Source organism: Microtus pennsylvanicus, chromosome 9 (assembly GCF_037038515.1).
Source record: "Microtus pennsylvanicus isolate mMicPen1 chromosome 9, mMicPen1.hap1, whole genome shotgun sequence".
In the NCBI taxonomy this organism is placed as follows: Eukaryota; Metazoa; Chordata; class Mammalia; order Rodentia; family Cricetidae; genus Microtus; species Microtus pennsylvanicus.
The window spans coordinates 49,524,381-49,543,255 of NC_134587.1; the positions used below are offsets into that span (position 1 = coordinate 49,524,381).

General features: G+C 52.1%; 1 protein-coding gene across 2 annotated transcripts; it reads right to left on the reverse strand.

The window, feature by feature from the left end:
• Positions 1–323: 323 nt before the first annotated feature.
• Traf1 (TNF receptor associated factor 1) lies at positions 324–18,467 on the reverse strand. 2 transcript variants are annotated; one of them, XM_075985974.1, is made up of 8 exons: positions 18,367–18,467; positions 14,533–14,727; positions 12,821–12,905; positions 5,957–6,022; positions 5,106–5,516; positions 3,709–3,886; positions 2,310–2,458; positions 324–1,242 (listed from the first exon to the last, which is right to left on the reverse strand). In XM_075985974.1, exons 2-8 carry the CDS (start codon positions 14,670–14,672, stop codon positions 1,024–1,026), a joined length of 1,248 nt encoding a protein of 415 aa, XP_075842089.1. In that variant the 5' UTR covers positions 14,673–14,727; positions 18,367–18,467; the 3' UTR covers positions 324–1,023. The 2 variants fall into 2 exon arrangements, with proteins under 2 accessions (XP_075842089.1, XP_075842090.1); XM_075985975.1 differs by lacking the exon at positions 18,367–18,467 and adding an exon at positions 18,111–18,198 and having other exon boundaries at positions 914–1,242.
• Positions 18,468–18,875: the final 408 nt, after the last annotated feature.

An 18,875-nucleotide genomic window follows, 5' to 3' on the forward strand; every position in this document is an offset into this window, starting at 1 on the left:
GCATGGATGGAGGAACAGCGGTCCCCAGGAGTGTAGCAGTCTCACTTTGGCTGGGCACTCTGTGAGCAGCCGTGGAGATGCTGTGTCTTGGACACCAGCCCCTGATTGGCATGGCAAGATCTTTACGTGACCTGGGTGTGCTCCTGTCTGTTGGGAACCTGGGCTGCAAGGTTAGGAGAGTGGGGAGCTGGAAGGATATGAGGATCCTGGGTATTTCTCCAGAGTCCTCTGTGGGTGTAGCCTCACCAGGGACAGGAAGCTTGTTATTACTTGTTTTGTCTGTAACAACATCAAAGGTCTTTGAATCCAACCAGCAAGCTTTTCCTGGTACAGCTTCCGGATTTATCTGTTAACATAGGAACCCAGGCCCGGGCAGGACAAACTCACACTGGCCTCTGACCCTTCTGCCTGTGGTCCTAGATCTGAGTCTGGACAAAGAGACTGGACGTGTTTCCAGTTTCCACTGGCCTACAGAGACCTTTCCAGTAGGAGTGCTCCCCTGCTTAGGCCCCATAGCCTTGGCTCAACATCCATGCCTCAGGCCAGTCTTAAGGTGGTCTCAACATTCAGGACCTGCTGGCATGCTGGTCTGCTGGTATGCCGGTCGCCTGGTGTGTCGGTCTCCTGGTATGCCGATCGCCTGGTGTGTCGGTCTCCTGGTGTGTCGGTCTCCTGGTGTGCTGTCTTCTTCGTGTGCCAGCCTGCGAATGTGCCAGCCTCCAGGTGTGCCAGCCTCCTGGTGTGCCAGCCTCCAGGTGTGCCAGCCTCCAGGTGTGCCAGCCTCCTGCCATTACGTAGTCTGTGTGAAGAGAGCACGTTTGCCTTCCCTACTCTGTCTCTGCAGGCACAGCTCCAGGTCTCCTGCTCTCCCCGTAGCCACAACCAAGCCGCTGTGGCACTCCGGTCACGCCAGCTGCAGCCCATCCTTGTCTTGCACTGTGAGCTCCAAGGGCAGGGCCTGGAGGCCTATCCAGCTAAGTCCCCTAGTCTGAGTTGGTTCCCCTCAGGAGACTTGCCCCATCCCTAAGCACTGGTGTCCACAATGCACTTGAGGAACATTGTGTCATCTTTTACGTAGGCGTGCTTGGGCGACTGCAGCTTACTGAGGGGGAAGAAGAGCGGGCAGCCACTGGCCACGTTGGTCTCACTCTGCGGCCGCTGGAAGGAGGCCGAGCTCAGGTCAGGCCTGAAGGCATCAATGGCGTGTTCACGGTTGTTCTGGTCGAGTAGCATGAATGTGACCTGCGGGGTAGGGATAGGTGGAGGGTTCAGGACTCGGGGGATAGCATTGGTTCTCATGGGAGCCCAGTTGTTTGGGCTCAGATGGCTCCATGCCCACTGCATGGGCTTTACCTCTGACCATGGAGAGACGGTACCATGTTCTACATAGAGAGGAAGCAGAGGTGAAAAAGAGGTGACATCTGCACTAGGGAGAGGCCCATGGGGCGGAAGAAACATCTGGTATTATGGCAGCTTCAGGTTTTGTCCTTCACTGTCTCACCCAATGGGAATTTTCTCTCTCTCTCTCTCTCTCTCTCTCTCTCTCTCTCTCTCTCTCTCTCTCTCTCTCTCTCTCTCTCTCCCTGTGCAAATCACAGGTCACATTCAGGTATCTTTCTCTATTATTCTCCTTATTATTATTATTATTATTATTCAGACTTGGAGATCACTGGTGAAGCTCTGCTGGCTGGATGGCAAGCCCCAGAGGTCCTCACAACTCCTCCTTCCCAGTACAGGGATGGCAGGTACTCACACCTGGTTTTTGGTGTGGGTTCTGAGAATTGGATTCACCATTTCCCCAGGGGTTCTACTACTATAATTAAACTGGCTGCAGAGACTAGGGTGCCCTGACAAGGATGCAGGGCACATGGTGATGTGTCAACTTCTGTTGGGACCTGTGCTGCCAGGCAGGAAGCAAGAGCAGACTGGGGGCGGGACTTCCACTGAGCTCTGGTGTACCCGGGGCAGATCCTGAATGCCCCTGAGAAGCAGATCTCCTAGCATGACACAAGCTCTGCCCCGGCAGGAGCCCTTGACTGTGCCCCAGGGAACACACTGCTACTCCTTGCTAAAGCTGCCCCTAAACTTGCTGGCACTAGAATTCCTGGGGAGGGCTGCTCCTTCAGAGAGTTCTATTCCAGACACCGAAGCTCTACTCAGTGGGCAGGAGCCTCGGCCGCCGGATTTGCACTCAGCTTCATTTTATAAAAGGAAATTGATACAGTAAGCACAGGAGACCTGCCCAGACCTCAGGTGCATTGCTACAGTCACCATGCCCTCCCCAAACCCATCTTCTCCTGGGCCCGTACCTTGTTCCGGAATGGCCAGGGCAGTAGGGCATCATACTCTCCTCTCATGATGACAATGAACAGGGACAGGTGGGTCTTCTTGCCCGAGCCATCCCCATTCAGGTACAATCGCAGACACAGCTTGTAACCATACTTGGCTGTGTAGAAAGCTGAAAGGTGGAGGCAGGGTCAGCACAGGCGAGGAGATGAGGGCAGCAGGCAGGGGGCTGAGGACAGTGGGGTTTGGGGCCCGGCTCTCTTCTCTAGGAGAATGTTGAGGAAGGCCATGCTCTTGGAGGCTGCCTAGCCCAGAGGTTGGCAGCTGGCCTTCTGGTCACAGAGAAGGCTCCCACTCGATGGTTCTGGCTCGGTGGGTAATCTGGCATCTGTGGTTTTACCACTTCCCTGTGGTGCCATGTTGCTTGTCTTACAGCTACATGGGGAATCCACCATCTTAACCAACCCTCAAGTCACTAGAGATTGAGCTCAGAAAGGGAGGTGGCTGGGCATTGTTTTATGTGCTGGGGCAGAATTAGGATTAAGGTCCAGCCAGGCTTCCCAGATCTTGGCATTGCTTTTCTCAACTGCCCAAAGGTTGGGTCCTCCCTGGAGGCTGCTGTGAGACGTCCCTTTTTGGTTCTGCTATCAACCCTTGGGAATGGTCCCAAGAGCCACCCCCGGTGACCAAGCATGGGGGCCCTCGTGGCTCTCTACCTGATGGTATGTCCTTGGGCACAACTCTGCACCCGGCTCTAAGCAGACCCCCTGCTGGGGACCTGGCCTCCTTGCTTCAGGTGATTTGCTATAAAATGAGGCTGGGAGGGCAAGTACTTGGTAAGGCTCTCAGATGTCACATCCAGGAATGGCCTGGTCCTGGCAGATGGTGTGGCTTAAACAGATCCAGAGCTGCATGTAAATATTATATGTATGCCATCTGTATGTGAATACACACACACACACACACACACACACACACACACACACACACACAGACACATGCACGTGTGCATTTACCAGTTAGTGAGTTGTCAGCCAAGTCAGTGCTCTGTCAAGTCCAGCAAGGGACCCGAAACAGGGAAGCATCATCCAATCTGCTGATGCCCGTGGTCTCCCCAGGCACACAGCTCCCCAGGGCCTGGCTGGGTCCTCTGCCTCCTACTCCCTATGGCTGGCTGGGCAGTGACACCGGCTATTAAATTTTGGCTCCTATCCCCCTTCTCATCCCATAGCCTCTTTGCAGAGTGCAATTGACATACAGGAAGGAGAGAGGGCAGCTGCTGTGTTCAGAGAGCACAGTCTGTGTCTCCCCCATCACTGGCAGGGACTTCAGTCTGACTTAGCATGGCTGTTCTCGCGTCTTGTCCCCCAGACCCGCTGGGTACTGTCTCTCCTACCAGTCTCTGTGCCCACAGGGAGTTACCTGGAGAGAAGAGGCTGATAGTCCTGCCGCACACTGACTCATGACACCGTCTGGTGACATTGGTGATCTTCCACAGGAAAGTGCCATCGAAGGAGGCCTCCTCCATGAGCCGCAGGCTCTGCTCCAGCTTGCCCAGGACCTGATCCTTTTGGGCCAGGGTCTGTTGCAACTCCACCACCTGCAGGGAAGGCTGGTCAGCCAGAGAACCAGCATCCAGCTTGGGGGACTGGAGGGGGATAGTGGGACTAAGGATATATCAACCCAGAGAGGTTTCCCTGGCCAAGTGTCACCTAGTGCCTGCACCTGTCCCATGCTTGGTGTCCCTTTCTCTTCTTGTCCCCCAGGCCAGCTCCTATCATTCAGCAGGAGCCCAACTCACAGAGCCCTTCCTGTAAAGCCTCCAGTCACAGTCCTAGTTGGCGAGTTTCTCTCACCGTGTTTCACGACTCTTACAATGACTTCCTCCTCCTGCTCAGGCTGCCTCCACATGGCGGGCTCCTGTCTTTCTATGTCCACACCTTGCGTAGTTCTAAGCTCCAAGAGTGGAGCCAGAGGGCTGATGGTGCGATGGGAACCCTCGCTGCCCCCGGGGAACCTACTTTACAGCAGGGGTGAGGAGCTGCCTGGCCATTGGAGCCCAGCGCCTGCCCTGCTAATGGGTTTCCACAGAGATATCTGAAAGGATAAACTTAGCTGGGAGATGGAAGGTGAATGGCTCGGATCTAACTGGTTGGGTGTGGTGGGGCGAAACTAAAGGCAGGCCCAGCTAAGTGGGACACAGTGAAATAATGTTGCTGTTTTTTAAAAAAGCAACATGGGTCTGGTGACTGACACCATTAGGAGTAGTGTGATCCCTGGAATGGAGGAGGTGGGCTCAGAACTACGGACTGGTCAATCTGGGACTATGCTCTGCATGGGGATGTCTGTAGAAACTGAGGCAGCATAGGAGAATATCCCGGCATCCCATGCTCTGAAGAGCTGACGAGAGCACGAAGGAAATCGTCTGTTAGGATGTGAGCACTGACTGCTCTGGAGAGCAGGGGTGGGGGCAAGCAAGCCGGTTGCTCTGTGGGCCCCGAAGGTCACAGCTAGGACCAGTACTGGGAAAACAGCTCTACGAAAGGAGGGGCTGTGTAATAGTGGAACTGCCCAGCAGTGGAACGGAGGAGAGAGCCGGGGGAGGAGTGTTCCCGGCCGATTCTAAATAGAAGCACCGGACAGCATGGCATTGGCTTTTCCCCAAGTTTCGGACTAGGGTCTTCCTAATAGGTCCTGAGATAGAGGGGACATGTGGGTTAGGTAGGAGCAACAGCTTTGGGCAGGATGAATGATGGGAAGGCTGGAGGGCATAGGGGCACCCTGAACTGACATCAAGAGCGCTTGCCCATCTCACTCACCCTTTGCTCCAAGCTCAGGATGTGCTCTCGGTCCAGCTGGCTCTGGTGGATGGAGGCGGCCAGTGCTAGGTGGGAAGCCTCCACCTCCTTATTGAGTACAGCCACGATGTTCTCAAACACACGCAGTTTCTCCTCCAGCTGAGCCAGCTGCTTCTCTTTCAGGAGGTGCCACAGGGCCTGTTCATCCTGGCTCTCACAGCAAGGTGCCCGGTAGCAGTCCACCTCCAGGTCCCCAGTCACTTCCACGGCTGCCTGAAGCTGCAGCTCTGACAGGTTCCGCTCCAGGGCCATGGGCGTGGAGCCCAGGTTGGAGCCTGACAAGGACTTCCACTCTTTTAGGACCCCCAGCAGCAGGTGCAGGTGGGAGGCCTGGGAGGTGGCCTCGTGCTCCTGCATGGATTGTGGGCTCCCCTGAGGAGAGAGGGAGAGTTGCAAATGAACAATGGAAGGAGATTCTGGGGACCAGCAAGGAGACAAGGCATCAAAGGCCACCAAGCAGAGCCAGAACATTTTCCCAGCAGAGGGGAAGTGGCTGTCTGTATGGGGAGGGGCAGGGGTGAAGCCCCTAGATACCCCCACACAGCTAACACCCAGGTCTCTAGTGTGACCATTCTGCCCTGCCCTTGAGCAGAGTGATTCAGGACCATGGAGAGAGGTGTGGGGACATGCTCTTGAGTGATGCTCCAGGGCTTAGGTGAGGCATTAAGGAAAACTTCCCTTAGTACAATGACTTAAGAGTTGGATTTGTTGCTTGGCAACTCATTAGCATGAAACACCAGAGGAGTAGCTTGGTGTTTTGGGAGGGGGGATGGGGCTGGGACCATGAACAGATTTGACATGCAGTCACTTACCTTGAAGGAACAGCCAACACCTGCAAAGGGACACAGGACTCCAGCCTCAGACACCTCAGGGTGAACCTGGAAACAATAACTGTGTCACTGGATGCTGGGAAGCACACCCGGAGCCAGAACTGGCTAGGCTCGTGACTCTTCTCGCTCTGTTCCTTCTGCCTGGCCAACTTTGCTCCACCTTTGGAGTCTTGCCCTTCTGTAATCGTTCTACAGAAAGAGGACCGAGCCCTGCTGTCATTTGAAACAGCTCATTCCATCCCGTTGGGAGAGAGTGCGCACAGATCCGGAGGGAAACACCACTCTTCAGTTTCAGGATGCTGAAGAGATACTTCACAAAAAGAGCTCCATGAAGGGAGAGCGTGCCTGCCACTGCAATGGAAGAGCGATGCTCCTACCTGTTAGGAGAGCTGGACTAGTGCGATAAGGCCATCCCAGCAAGGACATGGGCAATGAAAGCAAAATAGTAATAGACACACTGGAAAACTTACCCAAGTAATTAATTTTATTAGTATTATCATCATTATTGTTATTATTATTTATCCAGGGTCTCACTATGTAGCCGTGGCTGGCCTGGAACTTGCTATGTAGAACAGGCTAGCCCCAAACTCACAGAAATCTTCTTGCCTCTGTCTCCCAAATGCTGGGACTAAAGGCATGCGCCATTACACCCAGGCAGCCTTGAAGTTCTGATTCTCCTGCCTCCATTCCTGAGTGCTGAGTATAAGCATATGTCACAAATATTGGCTCATGAGATACAGGGGACCGAGCCCAGGCCTTGTGTGCACACATCTCTGTGTAGACATGAGTTTCTGCTTCTCCTGAATGCATCCAGGGAGTGGAATATGTGCGTTATCTGCAGGTCGATTGTAAGTTGTGAGTGATTTAGGTAAGCAGGGCTCAGCTTTCTGTAAAACACTTTCAAAGGGCTGGAAATGTGGCCCACTTGGTGGTACGTACTCCAGGACATCCTTCTGAAGAAAGTTTAGGGGAGGCAGCTGCTGCCTGTCACCAGTCTGGAGTGGGTTGTGTGGGTAGGGAATGACCAGCTCTGTGGGGCAGGACATTTGCCATCTCGGTAGTGGGGAGTCACCTGATTTTGTATGTTAACCAGGACTTTAGCAAACTGTGCACCTAAAATGAGCACTTTTTTTTTAACCTGTAAGTGATATCTTGATTCTATGGGCTGAGCAGAAACTAAGTCACAAGGCTCGTTTTTCTCAAAGCTGATTCACACCTTTGGTTTGGGATGCAGAGCCTAGCATATCATTGCTCTCTGCGACAGGGCAGACTGTTCCCAACCAAGAATAGGAAACGGATGTTTGATGGGGACAGGCAAAGGGGGTCCCAGCAGGGAGATAACCTGGCTGTGGGAATCGGCCTCAATACAGCCTCTCCAACAGGTCACTAGTGATGACATGTGGCTCTGGGGCATCAGATGCCAGGTATTTCTGACCTAGGACCCTCTTGGGCCCTGTGATTCCATGCCTATGGTTCCCATTCTTTGTGGCTTGAAGTTGATAGTCCCCAGAGGGATAAGGACCAGAAAGTGGGACACTAACACTGGTCACCCATCACCCACTCCTTACCATGCACTCGGGTGTGGGCTCCAAGAGGCACTCTGTGTGTACACTGCCACAGTGTCACGGCACTGGGAGAGTTACTAAGTTCTCCTAGGTTTAGTTTCCCCATCTGCAAAATGACTAACTCTAATCCACCTTCTAGCTGTTGTAAGAACATGAGGTGATACACAGACGTGCTTATATTGATAACCTCTTGTAGCCATAACAACACTAAGTGGTTTAACACAATACAACTTACAATTTCACAGTCCTACCAGGAGGGTTCTGGCAGCAGCTTGCTCCTCTGCAAGCTGCCTGCAGCTCCTAGCCTGAGGATCCTCTCTGCATCCAAGTCCCCCCCCCCATCCCCCATGGATGCTTGTCTCCTCACGAGGATCCTGTGGTATGTTGTGCTCACCCCGGTAGTCTAGGGTGCTCGCCCTACCTCACCTTCGTGCCTATAGAGTCTGACTGCCCCTGCCAGGTGCATAGGTCATGTACAAACCATTTGGGAGCTGATTTTCCACTTGACGGGGTTAGAGCCTGGCTCTGCCATCGATTTAGGGTCAGCTACCAGCATCTCCTTTGCCCTCGGCCTTCATATATAAACTATTAATAAATCAAGGGTACCAACAGGATGCTGTTGGAGGGCTCAGATTATAGATGCAAACGGTCACATTTAGGAGTGTAAAAGTGGAGAGTTCACACTGGTTAGCGCACTTCAGAGAGCACATGTCACATTTAGGAGGGTAAAGGTGGGAGACACACACTTCAGAGAGCACAGTCATATTTAAGAGGGTAACGGTGGGAGACACACACTTCAGAGAGCAAAGGTACAGAATTTACACACTTTAGAGAGCACGTCACATTTGCGAGTGTAAAGATGGGGAGTAACACTAGTCAGTGCACTTCTGAGAGCACAGACACGGGGACACATGATTAGTGCTTTCCCACACACCAGGACCCTGGAAACAGAGGGCTGACTGGCCTTCCTTGAAGGAAGCCAACTTGGGTTCAGCACAAATAACGGAAGAAGTCATCATGGCCGTCAGAAGCCATGGCATGTGGAGGGGTCACGTTACAGTGCCGCGAGTTCCCTGCTTTGAAAAGACAACCCCAGGTGGCAGGAGCCCACTACATGCACACACTGGAAGTCACACTAGACTGCTTAAATTCCTGTCATTCGGGTTCTAGAGAAGACCATGGCATTATCATGAGCCACAAACCAATCTTCCTGACTGGACCTCAGAGGGAAGAATGTGAGAGAAGTAGAGTTCCCTTCTTGGAGTCTCAGCAAACATAACCAAATGTTATTTCCTAGTTCTTAGTTTGTTTTGTTTGTGTGTATATGTGTATGTATATGTGTGTGTGCACACCATGTGTGTGTGTGTATATGTGTGTATGTGCATGTGTGTATGTGTGTATATGCATACGTGTATGTGTGTATGCACACGTGTATATGTATATATGTATGTGTGTGTGCGTGTCATGTGTATATGTGTGTATGTGCATGTGTGTATATGTGTGTATGTGCGTGTATGTGTGCATGTGTGTTTGTGCATCTGTGTGTGTGTGTGTGTGCTTGCACCCACATCAGATACCCTGCACTATCACTCTCATTGCTCCCCACCTTGAGACTTGGTCCCTTGAGACTGTCTCTCACTGAACCTAGAGCTAGGCTGGTGAACAACAAGCTCCAGAAATCTTTCTGTAACCTCACATGGCTGGTGTTACAAGTATGCATGGCAAAGTCTGCCCCCTCTTTTTAGCAGGGGTTCAGGGGATTTGAACATGGGTCCTCATGCTTTCACAGCAGAAACTCTCATCTGCCCAGCCCTTCCCCACCCCCTGCTCCTGGTTTGTCCTCTACCCTATTGTCAATTGTTCAGGAAGGTCATTCCAGACAAGAGTAGCCTCTCTATGTTATCACTGACCTTCTAATATTTGCTTGCTGTGTTGGTAACTAGCTGATGCTTCTGGGCCCTATGTAAGGTGATGATGATCTCTTACAGACTCAGGGGAGGATAGCAGTGGTCATGGGGAGGGTTTGTAAGATGGGCACCTTGGGCTGAGCTCAGCTGCTCTCCAGTTTGGCCTCTTGGCCCAGCTTCTGTCTCCTAGATTCCCTCAGGCATGCAGACAAAAAGGTGGGAGTTACCATTGCAAAGGCCTGGCTTAGTCACTTTCCTCAGGTTAAAAGTCCCTAAGTTCCCGTCAGGGGTGGGATCAGAGGAGTCCCCATCGTAACTCCCCTGTGGTCCATGCAGGCAGTGCTCTTAACCACTGGGCCATCTCTCGGGTCCCTTACTTTGTTTGTCTTAAGGAAGCAAATTTCAACCTGTGCTCTTGCTGAGCCCTGGAAGTCCCTCAAGTCTTTAGATCCTGGGGCAGGGGAAAATATAGGATAATATTGTTTGATGTTGGGTAATCGTGCTGCAGTAGAGAGAGAGGCTCTCCGAGATGTTAAGTTTTAAACTTTCCAAAGGAGCAGCGGGGTTTGGCCTTCTTGGAAAAGACCGACACCCAGCTCACTCCAGTTCCTTTATTTAAACATGTGCAAGGTTAATAGGAGCTGGGAAAGATTCCAACGGCCAAAGACTTCTTGCTCTTGCTGCCATGAGAGCAGACAGCCCACACAAATCTCAGCCCCTTTTCATTATGGCCATAAGCAAAAGGAAAAGCTCTGTGCCTGCCAGTAGTGTCTTAGGACCACGATCAGTAGCTCTCACACACACCCAGTGAGACTCTCCAGAGAAACAGTTCCTCAAGGGTTAAACAGTCTCAGAACAATTTCTCAGCCTCTACTGATTAACCCAAACAGAGCCAGGGCTTTGCTGCTACGTTTCTCTCAAAGTCAGACACAAGGCCTTCCTATTCATGTCGCTTACAGACAGATATCGAGGCTTTACCTACACATCACTGCAGGCTAACAGGAGGGCTCGGTTCCATACACTCCTTCCACCCAAGCCTTCTGTGTGTATAGGGTTTATCTTGACAAAGATGCAAAGAAACTAAAGATGCTAGATGAAGTGACATTAAAGTGTATCTGACACATGTTATCTACATGTATACAAGAGGTGTGTTTTAATTTTGCTAAGGGGAAAGAAGAAAGCAAGCTGGAAAGCACAGAGTCCATTCCCTGAGCTGCACACGTCAGGCCCAGAAGCTGCGGTAAGGTGCCTGTGAAAGCGGCTCCAGAGACAGCCAGACAGGGCAGCTAAGAAGTTCTTACCTGGAAATTAACTTGACCCTTATTATTATTCTCTGAGGGCCCACAGGAGGGGGAGGCTGCCAAAAATGGAAGGGAAAGCCCTTCAGTCAGCTGTGGGCAGGGTAGAAAGTCCCCACACTCCGAATGACAGGGACTGATGCAAAGGAAGGGGGAACAGGTGTGGACCCCCTTCTGCAGCTGGGCCAATGGGAGGGAGGGGGGGGTGCCCTGGCAGCTGTTGACCCGTGACTCAGATGTCGTAGATCCTGGGAAGAGCCAACTTAGCATCTGCATTTTACCAAGGGAGAAACAGGGTCTGAAAACAAGTTTGCCTCCAGCCAAACACTGAGGGAAATAAATCTACTCCTGCACATCGAGGTCTGGGCCCGTGGGCCACTGTTCACTGCTGGAGGGAGCTTTGGCCAGAAGCAGCTTCATTTGTCTCACTGAGGGGACAGAGAGGATGACCAAACTGAGATCCTGGCCACTGAGGAGCTGGCATTGAAGTCCCAGTGTGTCTTCCTCACCTGTCATACAAGACGTCAGGTGTTATGCAGCAACTCCTACATGGTTGGACTTTGGAACTCACACAAGTTTGTTTGGGATCTTAATTGTGAGATTAACATAAAGATTGCTGTTCTTGTTCTGTATCTGCTAAAAGGTTTGCTCTAAATTCTTATCTACCTTCATGTCATGACATAAAGGAAGTCCACACTCATGGAGTAAAGATTGACTCTCTAAGTTGAGATAATGTAACTTATAATATTGAATACATTTCTATGCTTTTCTCATTTCGTCACGAGTTGGTGGGACCTGGAGACCTCTGGGCTACACAGGTACCCTATGAAGGTCTTTTCATCTTGGTGGGGAGGGCTGGACTAGATTTCAAGGCTGTTGCATAAGCATGTCTCTCTGGCCCCTTCCAAGGTCCGAAGGTGTTTCTCACTCCTGGATGCGGAGCTTGGCTGGAGTTGAAAATGATCTCTCTCTGCGTCGGGAACTGGCTGAAGTTCTCAAGGAAGGGGCTGGAGGATAAACTTTGGGGTTTTGAAATTTCTGTTATAAGTGCTCAACTCTGCCACTGTAGGGAGGAGCAGCCGCAGACAATAAGGGAGACTGAGGGTGACTAGATACTAGCGGAAGTTGCTTTATGGTCATGGAGTTGGCATGCTATAGAGTCTTTATGAATTCCTAAATACAGTTTCTTCCATCAGTCAAAACTTCCTTATCCTGTGGGCTGTATATAAAACCAAGAGACAGACTGGGTTTGGTTCAGGAACCAGTTTTTGGACTCCTGGTCTAGAAGGGGGTTCCAATTCTAAATTGACCAGAGCCTACCAAGTGGCTTAGGACAATGTGCTGTTGTCTCCGCCTTGCTTGGGAAGTGAATTTACTGTGGGCTCAAGACAAAGCAGAGACGCATCTGCAAGTCAGAGGCCACATGGGCAATTACCCACTCTGCCTCTACCTGGGCAAGTGCCTCCTGCCCCTCTCTCAGTAGAGGCCAAAGGACAACCTCTGGAGCAGTTTCTCATGTGCCTGTCCACCATTCCCCCCCACCCCCTTTCTTTTGGAGACAAGGTCTCTAGTTAGCTGGGAACTCACTTTGTAGGCTAGGGTAGCTGGTCAGTGAGTCCCAGGGTCCCCACATCTCCTCCCCAGCCTAGCTAGCCAGTGAGTCCCAGGGTCCCCACATCTTCTCCCCAGCCTAGCTGGCCAGTGAGTCCCAGGGTCCCCACATCTTCTCCCCAGCCTAGCTGGCCAGTGAGTCCCAGGGTCCCCACATCTCCTCCCCAGCCTAGCTGGCCAGTGAGTCCCAGGGTCCTCACATCTTCTCCCCAGCCTAGCTGGCCAGTGAGTCCCAGGGTCCTCACATCTTCTCCCCAGCCTAGCTGGCCAGTGAGCCCCAGGGATCTCCGCATCTCCTCCCCAGCCTAGCTGGCCAGTGAGTCCCAGGGTCCCTACATCTCCTCCCCAGCACTGGCATTGCAGGCATCATCACACACAGCTTTCATTACATGGGTTCTAGTGAGTAAACTTAGGTCTTCACAGACTGAGCCATCAGTCCCCAGAGATGGCCAGATGCTGACATACCTTCTCCTGAGTCAGAAGGCTTCCCGGGTTCACAGGTTGGAGGTTTTCTGCTCTGCATTTGGTACAGATCAGATCTTCACCATCTCTGGGGAAACATGAACAAGATTCTCCAATTAGCACACTTTGCTGGCCCTTGCTGTCCATCACTTGCCACCTTCCTGACAGATTTCAAAGCCCAGACATTGCCCCTTACAGTAATTCCACCATGCACCCCAGGCACCCACTGTTTCCTGAAGCTTGCAGTGAGTTGCCCCTGTAGCCCCACCTGCTTTGACCTGGTGGTGCCTTTCTTCACCCAGGTAGTGGGATTGTGGATGTCTCTCTGTAGAAATACCCATCCCAGTGCTTGGTTACAGGGTCTCTACTGGGAGAACTATCCCATGCACTGACTTGCAGATATTGAACCCCAACACTTCCAGTCTCAAGGGTCTAGGCAAGGAGTTGCGGTGTGGAGCTCTATTTGTTCTTCTCAGTACCGGGTATGTATGTGGTTCTGGTCTCTTATTTCTTGGCCATGGCAGGTGATCATGGCCTATTAGAGCAAGAACAGGTCTCAGCGGCTACCTCTCTGGAATGGGCACAGCATGGGACACCTGCACAAGTGGTTCTGACCCAGAGTGAGTGCTGCTGGCCCATTTCTGGGTGAGGAAAATGAGGCCAGAGAATGCAGCCTTGGATGGGCCACGGGAGAGCAAGTCAAGGCAGAGCAGGGCAGAGGCACCTCTGGCTGAGACCTGCACTCTCCAGCTGGCTTCTGCTCCCTCCTCTACCGGGTTTAAAAGGGTGGGGGAGGAGGTGACCTCAGAGCATCAGCTGGCCAGGAAGCCCAGTCAGTTGGGACCTCCACCCCCACAGCCTTTCCATTGCTACAGCCTTCCACCCGGGTTCCTGCCTTGCCCCTTAGTCACCGAATTTGAACTTCTCGTTTGACTGATTCAGTTTCCCCACAGTCTCAAGCTGTAAGGTCCCGAAGAAAAGGTCATGCCTGTGGCCCACTGCCCTTTACGGGATCTGTACCAGAAAACCTACAGGCGGTAAGCGACTTTGTCTCTGGGGGCTTTGCAGTTCTCAGCTCTACATAGGGTAGTGACTGTACTGACTGGCGCAGGCTGACGGAGGACACAGGGATGGAGCACTTGGTGCACAGCAGGTGCACGGTGCACAGCAGATGCACAGCGATGGCCAAGGCAGGGTGTCATCGCTGCTATTGGTGCAGCACATCCCGGATATTTACACTTTAAGCATAAACACACACCCTACTGCATGTTTGCCTCCATTAACTGGGTTTAAAAAAACAAAAGAGTGTTTTATTGCAGTATGGTATTTGCCAAGAGGGCTTCTGTTCCTTACTGTGAGAGGTTCGGGGAATATTACTGATGGAGCCTTGTAACCGTTCTGTGAGACAGAAGGCAGCTCCACGGGCAAGAAGTCAGGGTTTGGAGACCGGAGGTTCAAACCAGGTTACATAGCAGAAAGTGGCCGAGAGGTGCTTAAAGTTCCACCTCAATAATGGTGGACAGACAGCTGTCTGTGGCTACTGACACACTTGTCTCCGGCCAGGGGGCGGTGTTTGGAAGAAGAGAGCATGGAACTAGAGGCTCAAGAGGCGAGGTTGCCTGCCCACAGCCAGCCCATCTCTTCAGTCTCCCCTCCCATCAGGGTCCCTCCCTGGCCATTCTTCCCACCGGCCCTTGGCTCTTTGACCCCCTCACCTCAGTTTCTCAGAGAGACAGGTGGTGCAGCAGAGAGCCCTGGGCTCTGAGGCGTCCTGGGAGGCAGCTGGGGGGCAACCAAATGGAAACTCATTTTCATCAGGAGCTGGGCGGGGGTCGCTGGCTGAGCTGGAGGCCATCTTGAGGTTTCAGACCAGGGAGGGTCTGTCAAGTGGAGCAGAGGCCTTGTGGAGCCTGTAGAGAGAGGTGGGTTCTAGCCTGGGTCACCCTTCCTGTGACTTTATCTTCTCCTCTGGCTGTGTGATAGACGTCACAGCTGAGTCACAGTAGGGATGGAGTAGGAATTACCCTTTGTGGTTAGAAAAAGCCCCTGGACAGAGACTGAAACCTTTAGGAGTGTCCAGACATTTTTCAGAGTGAGAACAAGCAAGCGACAGTCACAGGAAGAGAGCGATGTTGTGGTTCTCCAGAGTCATGGTTCCCTGCCTGAGAACCACAGGCTGCCCGCCACCCCCCCACCCCCCGCCAGGACCTCTGAGCCATGTAGAATTCTCTGGAACAGTGGGGCTCAGCTTTCTGATGGAAACTCCAAGGGTCATGAAAGCAGGTCCAAAATTCAAGTTCTGGGTCCTCTAGGGTATCTGGGTGGCCTTGGGGAAATGCTACTTTCTCACACTGACACTTGGTTACCCTATCTTGAAAAAATGGATTGAACACGTGGTCTCTAGGACTAAGGCTGTGGAGCCTATGACTAAGGCCACCAAAGGTAGCAGGAAGGCCTTTGACGACCCCACCCTGCTTGGACATTGTGCATCAGTCATGATGGTGACAGAGGAACAGGGACCTCCCCTCCCTTGAAGTCCAAGGCCTTGGCACCACAGACTCTGCAGAGTCCTCTTCCCAAGCCCGACTCAGGAAGTCATAGGTGGCCATGTATCTGGTCAGGAGTTACACTTCCCCGCTGAGACCAAGGCACTACACCAGTCCAGGTTCATGGGGATTTGCTCTCAGCTGCCAAGTGGACTGTAGATCCATGTGTGCATGAGGGTGAACAGGAAAAAACACCACTCTGGCCAGCCATTGTGTGGTGGGCAGACTTTTTCCTCCAATCCTTATAATCCTGTTTTAGCCATTTACACCTCAATGAAGCAAGGTGTGAGACCCAAAGACACACAGCCTGAGGTTGAGCCGTGGGATCTGAACCAGGTCCTGTGCTGTTCCACCATGGACAAGGAAAGAACAAGGCAGCATTATAAAGTCTCAGAGACGGGGATGTTGGTTGGGGCAGCTGGCTTGTCTCAGACTGTCAAATGACAAAAATGGCCTCCATATACCTTCCCACCCAACTGCTATGGGATTTGTGGATAAACAATGCTGCTTTCAAAACATAGGCTCTGACTTCAGGCAGCTCTGAAGTGGGATCCTGGATCCACCATATGCATTTTAATATTTATTTATTTGTTTTGGGACAGGGTCTCACTATGCAGCCCTGGCTGGCCTTGAACTCCCAGAGATCTGCCTGTCTCTGCCTCCTGAGTGCTGGAATTAAAGGCATGCACCACTGTGTGCCAACAGGCACTACTATGCCTGACTCACTCACCACAGTCTTAAATGTGTCTCAGCCTCAGTTCTGTATATGTAAAATGGGGGATAAAAACATGTATTTTACCCAGTTGTCAAGATGATCAAATGTGATGGGGGCTGTTCTAGTTTCATTTCTCTGGCTGTGATAAAACACCCTGGCCAAAAGCAACACAAGTGGAAACTTATTTGACTTACAGTTCCAGGCTAAAGTCCATCTTTGGGGGAAGGTTAAGACAGACCTCTAACAGCTAGTCAAATCACATCCACAGTCAGGGGCTAGGGGAAACAGATACACGGATGCTTGCTCCTTTGCTTGTTCTCAGTTTAGTTTCTCTACTCTTACAGTTCAGGATCTCCTGTGTAGGGAATGGCACCACCCACAATGTGCAGGGTGTTCCTACATCAGTTAACTTTATTATGCCATTCTCCCACTGCATGCCCACAGGCCAGCCCAATGTCCACAGTTCCTCATGGAGACTCTTCCCAGGTCATGCCAAGCTGACAATTGTAGCTAACCATCAAGTAAGTGAGAGTGTGGCAGAGGTCGTGGCCCACGACATGCTCCAAAAACTTTTGGTATTTTACTCAGGCAACGCCCATGCCCTTGGACTCGCAACAAGGAAAGGGGTTTAAAATGGCAGATTACACTTAACAGTGTTTTTACATCTCTCAGCTTCCTTGAGTCCCAGTGGGTCGGGAAGTTTAGACTCTGAGATCAGTGGTTCTCACCCTTCCTAATGCTGCAACCCTTAAATACAGTTTCTCATGTTGTGGTGACCCCAACCATAAAATTATTTTTATTGCTACTTCATTACTGTAATTTTGCTACTGTTATGAATATAGATATTTAATATTCAGGCTATCCAATTTTCGACCCCCAAAGGGGGTCATGACCCATAGGTTGAAAACCACTGATCTAGATAAACTCAACCATCCCCTGTCCCCAGGAAGGTGCCAGAACTTCTAGTGGTTGTTGGCAAAAAGGTTGCTGCATCCTATAGACTTCAACCCTCAACTGCGCCCTGCCCAGCCCGCTCAGCTAGTGACCTTGAGTTTACTTCCCCAGTCTCAGAAAGGCTTTTCCTTAACTGCTCAGCCCGAGCAGCAACCCCTTGCACCCCCACATGTCTCCTCTTTCTTCAGTTAGGACACAAGGGAGGCACCCAACCTCGTTGCTCCATCTACCTTCTCGTTTCTTTTCTCTTGTCCTGCCCCCACCTCCTTCACCGATTCCCTGTCTACCACCAGCTCCTTCCCACCAGCATCAAAACATCCGTAGACGGCTGTCTAGTAGGATACCAGGCACTACTCTTTAGTGCTGTGTGTTAAGTGGTTTGTTTTTCTTTGCCCTGGGATCAAACCCAAGGCCTTGCACAAGCTCTTGCTTACTGAGCCACATCTCCAGCCTGTTTTAAGGACTTTTACAAACATCTCGTCAACATTTCCCTCCAATCTTTGGAGGCTCCTAGTTCATAGCAGAGGGACCCAAGGCACAGATAACTTGAGTGTCTTGCTCAAGGCTGCACAGCTAGTGAGGCAGGAAGGACTGAGCACAGACCTGCTCTTTAAAATGAGCTTGGTCCTACTCCAAATTCCTCTTTTGTATCTACTCTTGCTTCACTCGGCAGTGAAGATTTTAAAGAGGGTTGTCCACACAGCCGCTGAAACTTCAGGGAGTTTCAAGCCTGTTAGAGGCTCTCACGCTGTCAAATGCTCTGGGCCTGTCCTAGCTGACATCCTGTCCTTTCCAAAGTGGGCCAGAGGGCTCTTGGCCACTCTTTAACGCCAGCACCGTCCTGGCGTGAAATCCAGTCAGAGCTGATTCTTGCACCGCGGTGGTTCTTTTACCTCTTCTCACCTCCACCTCCTATGGTCCCATCTCCTCCGCTCCCAGAACGGGGACTCTCTATGCTCTGAGGAGCTGAGTAGCCGTGTGCAAGCCTCCTTCTGGTCTTTGGAGGCGCACCTGGGCCACACCCACTTCTTCTGGAACGTCTTGGTGACAGTGCCCAGATTGGGATCCCATGGCTCACCTGCCACCCATAGCCTGGGGCATGCTGTCGGGCCGCCTGCTTGTGGCCCCCTGCCCTCGCTACCCCATTTCTTCCAGCAGGTGATATCGACCTGCCAAGCCCAGGACGAGATCAGAGCTGAGCGCAGAGCTGCGGTGACAAGGGACCAGGGCACCGCTTAGGAAGGGCGAGAGATGTAGGACCCTGGAGGGTTCTTCAGCGCGAACCAACGTCCTGACGTTCGCACTTGGGGATGTGTGGGTGCCGGGCAACCAACCTGCGCGCCGCCGCCTTCTCTCATCCGGCCCAAGCGAGCAGGAGCGTCCTCCGTGCAAAGAACCGGGTTTAGCGGGTAGATGCCGAGGGAAGCAGGGCCTGTGTGAGTTTGTAGGGCTGGGCTGGTTCCCGAGGCGGGCCGGGGGCGGGGCGAGTGCTCCTCCCACGAGGAAACGGAGACCCAGATTGCATCTGGTGGGGTCACGGTGCTAGCTGACTCCCGCAGTGTCTGCACATGTGAGGTACTCAGTACAACGAATGCGAGGGACACACAAGCAGCATTGAGCTCTAGTCTGAAATCCTGTCAGAGCATGAGCGGGAAAAGCAGCAAGTCTGAACCTTACCACAGTGGGTTCTTGCAAAGAGCCCAGCATCCTGCAGGCTCTACCCAGCTGTGGATGCCGCAGACAGCAGTGAGATGGTGTGGCTCTCAGGGCATTGGGCGCTAACAAAACTGGGTGCAGCAGGGAAGTGGTTGTGATTGTAAAACTGAACACACACATCATTTCA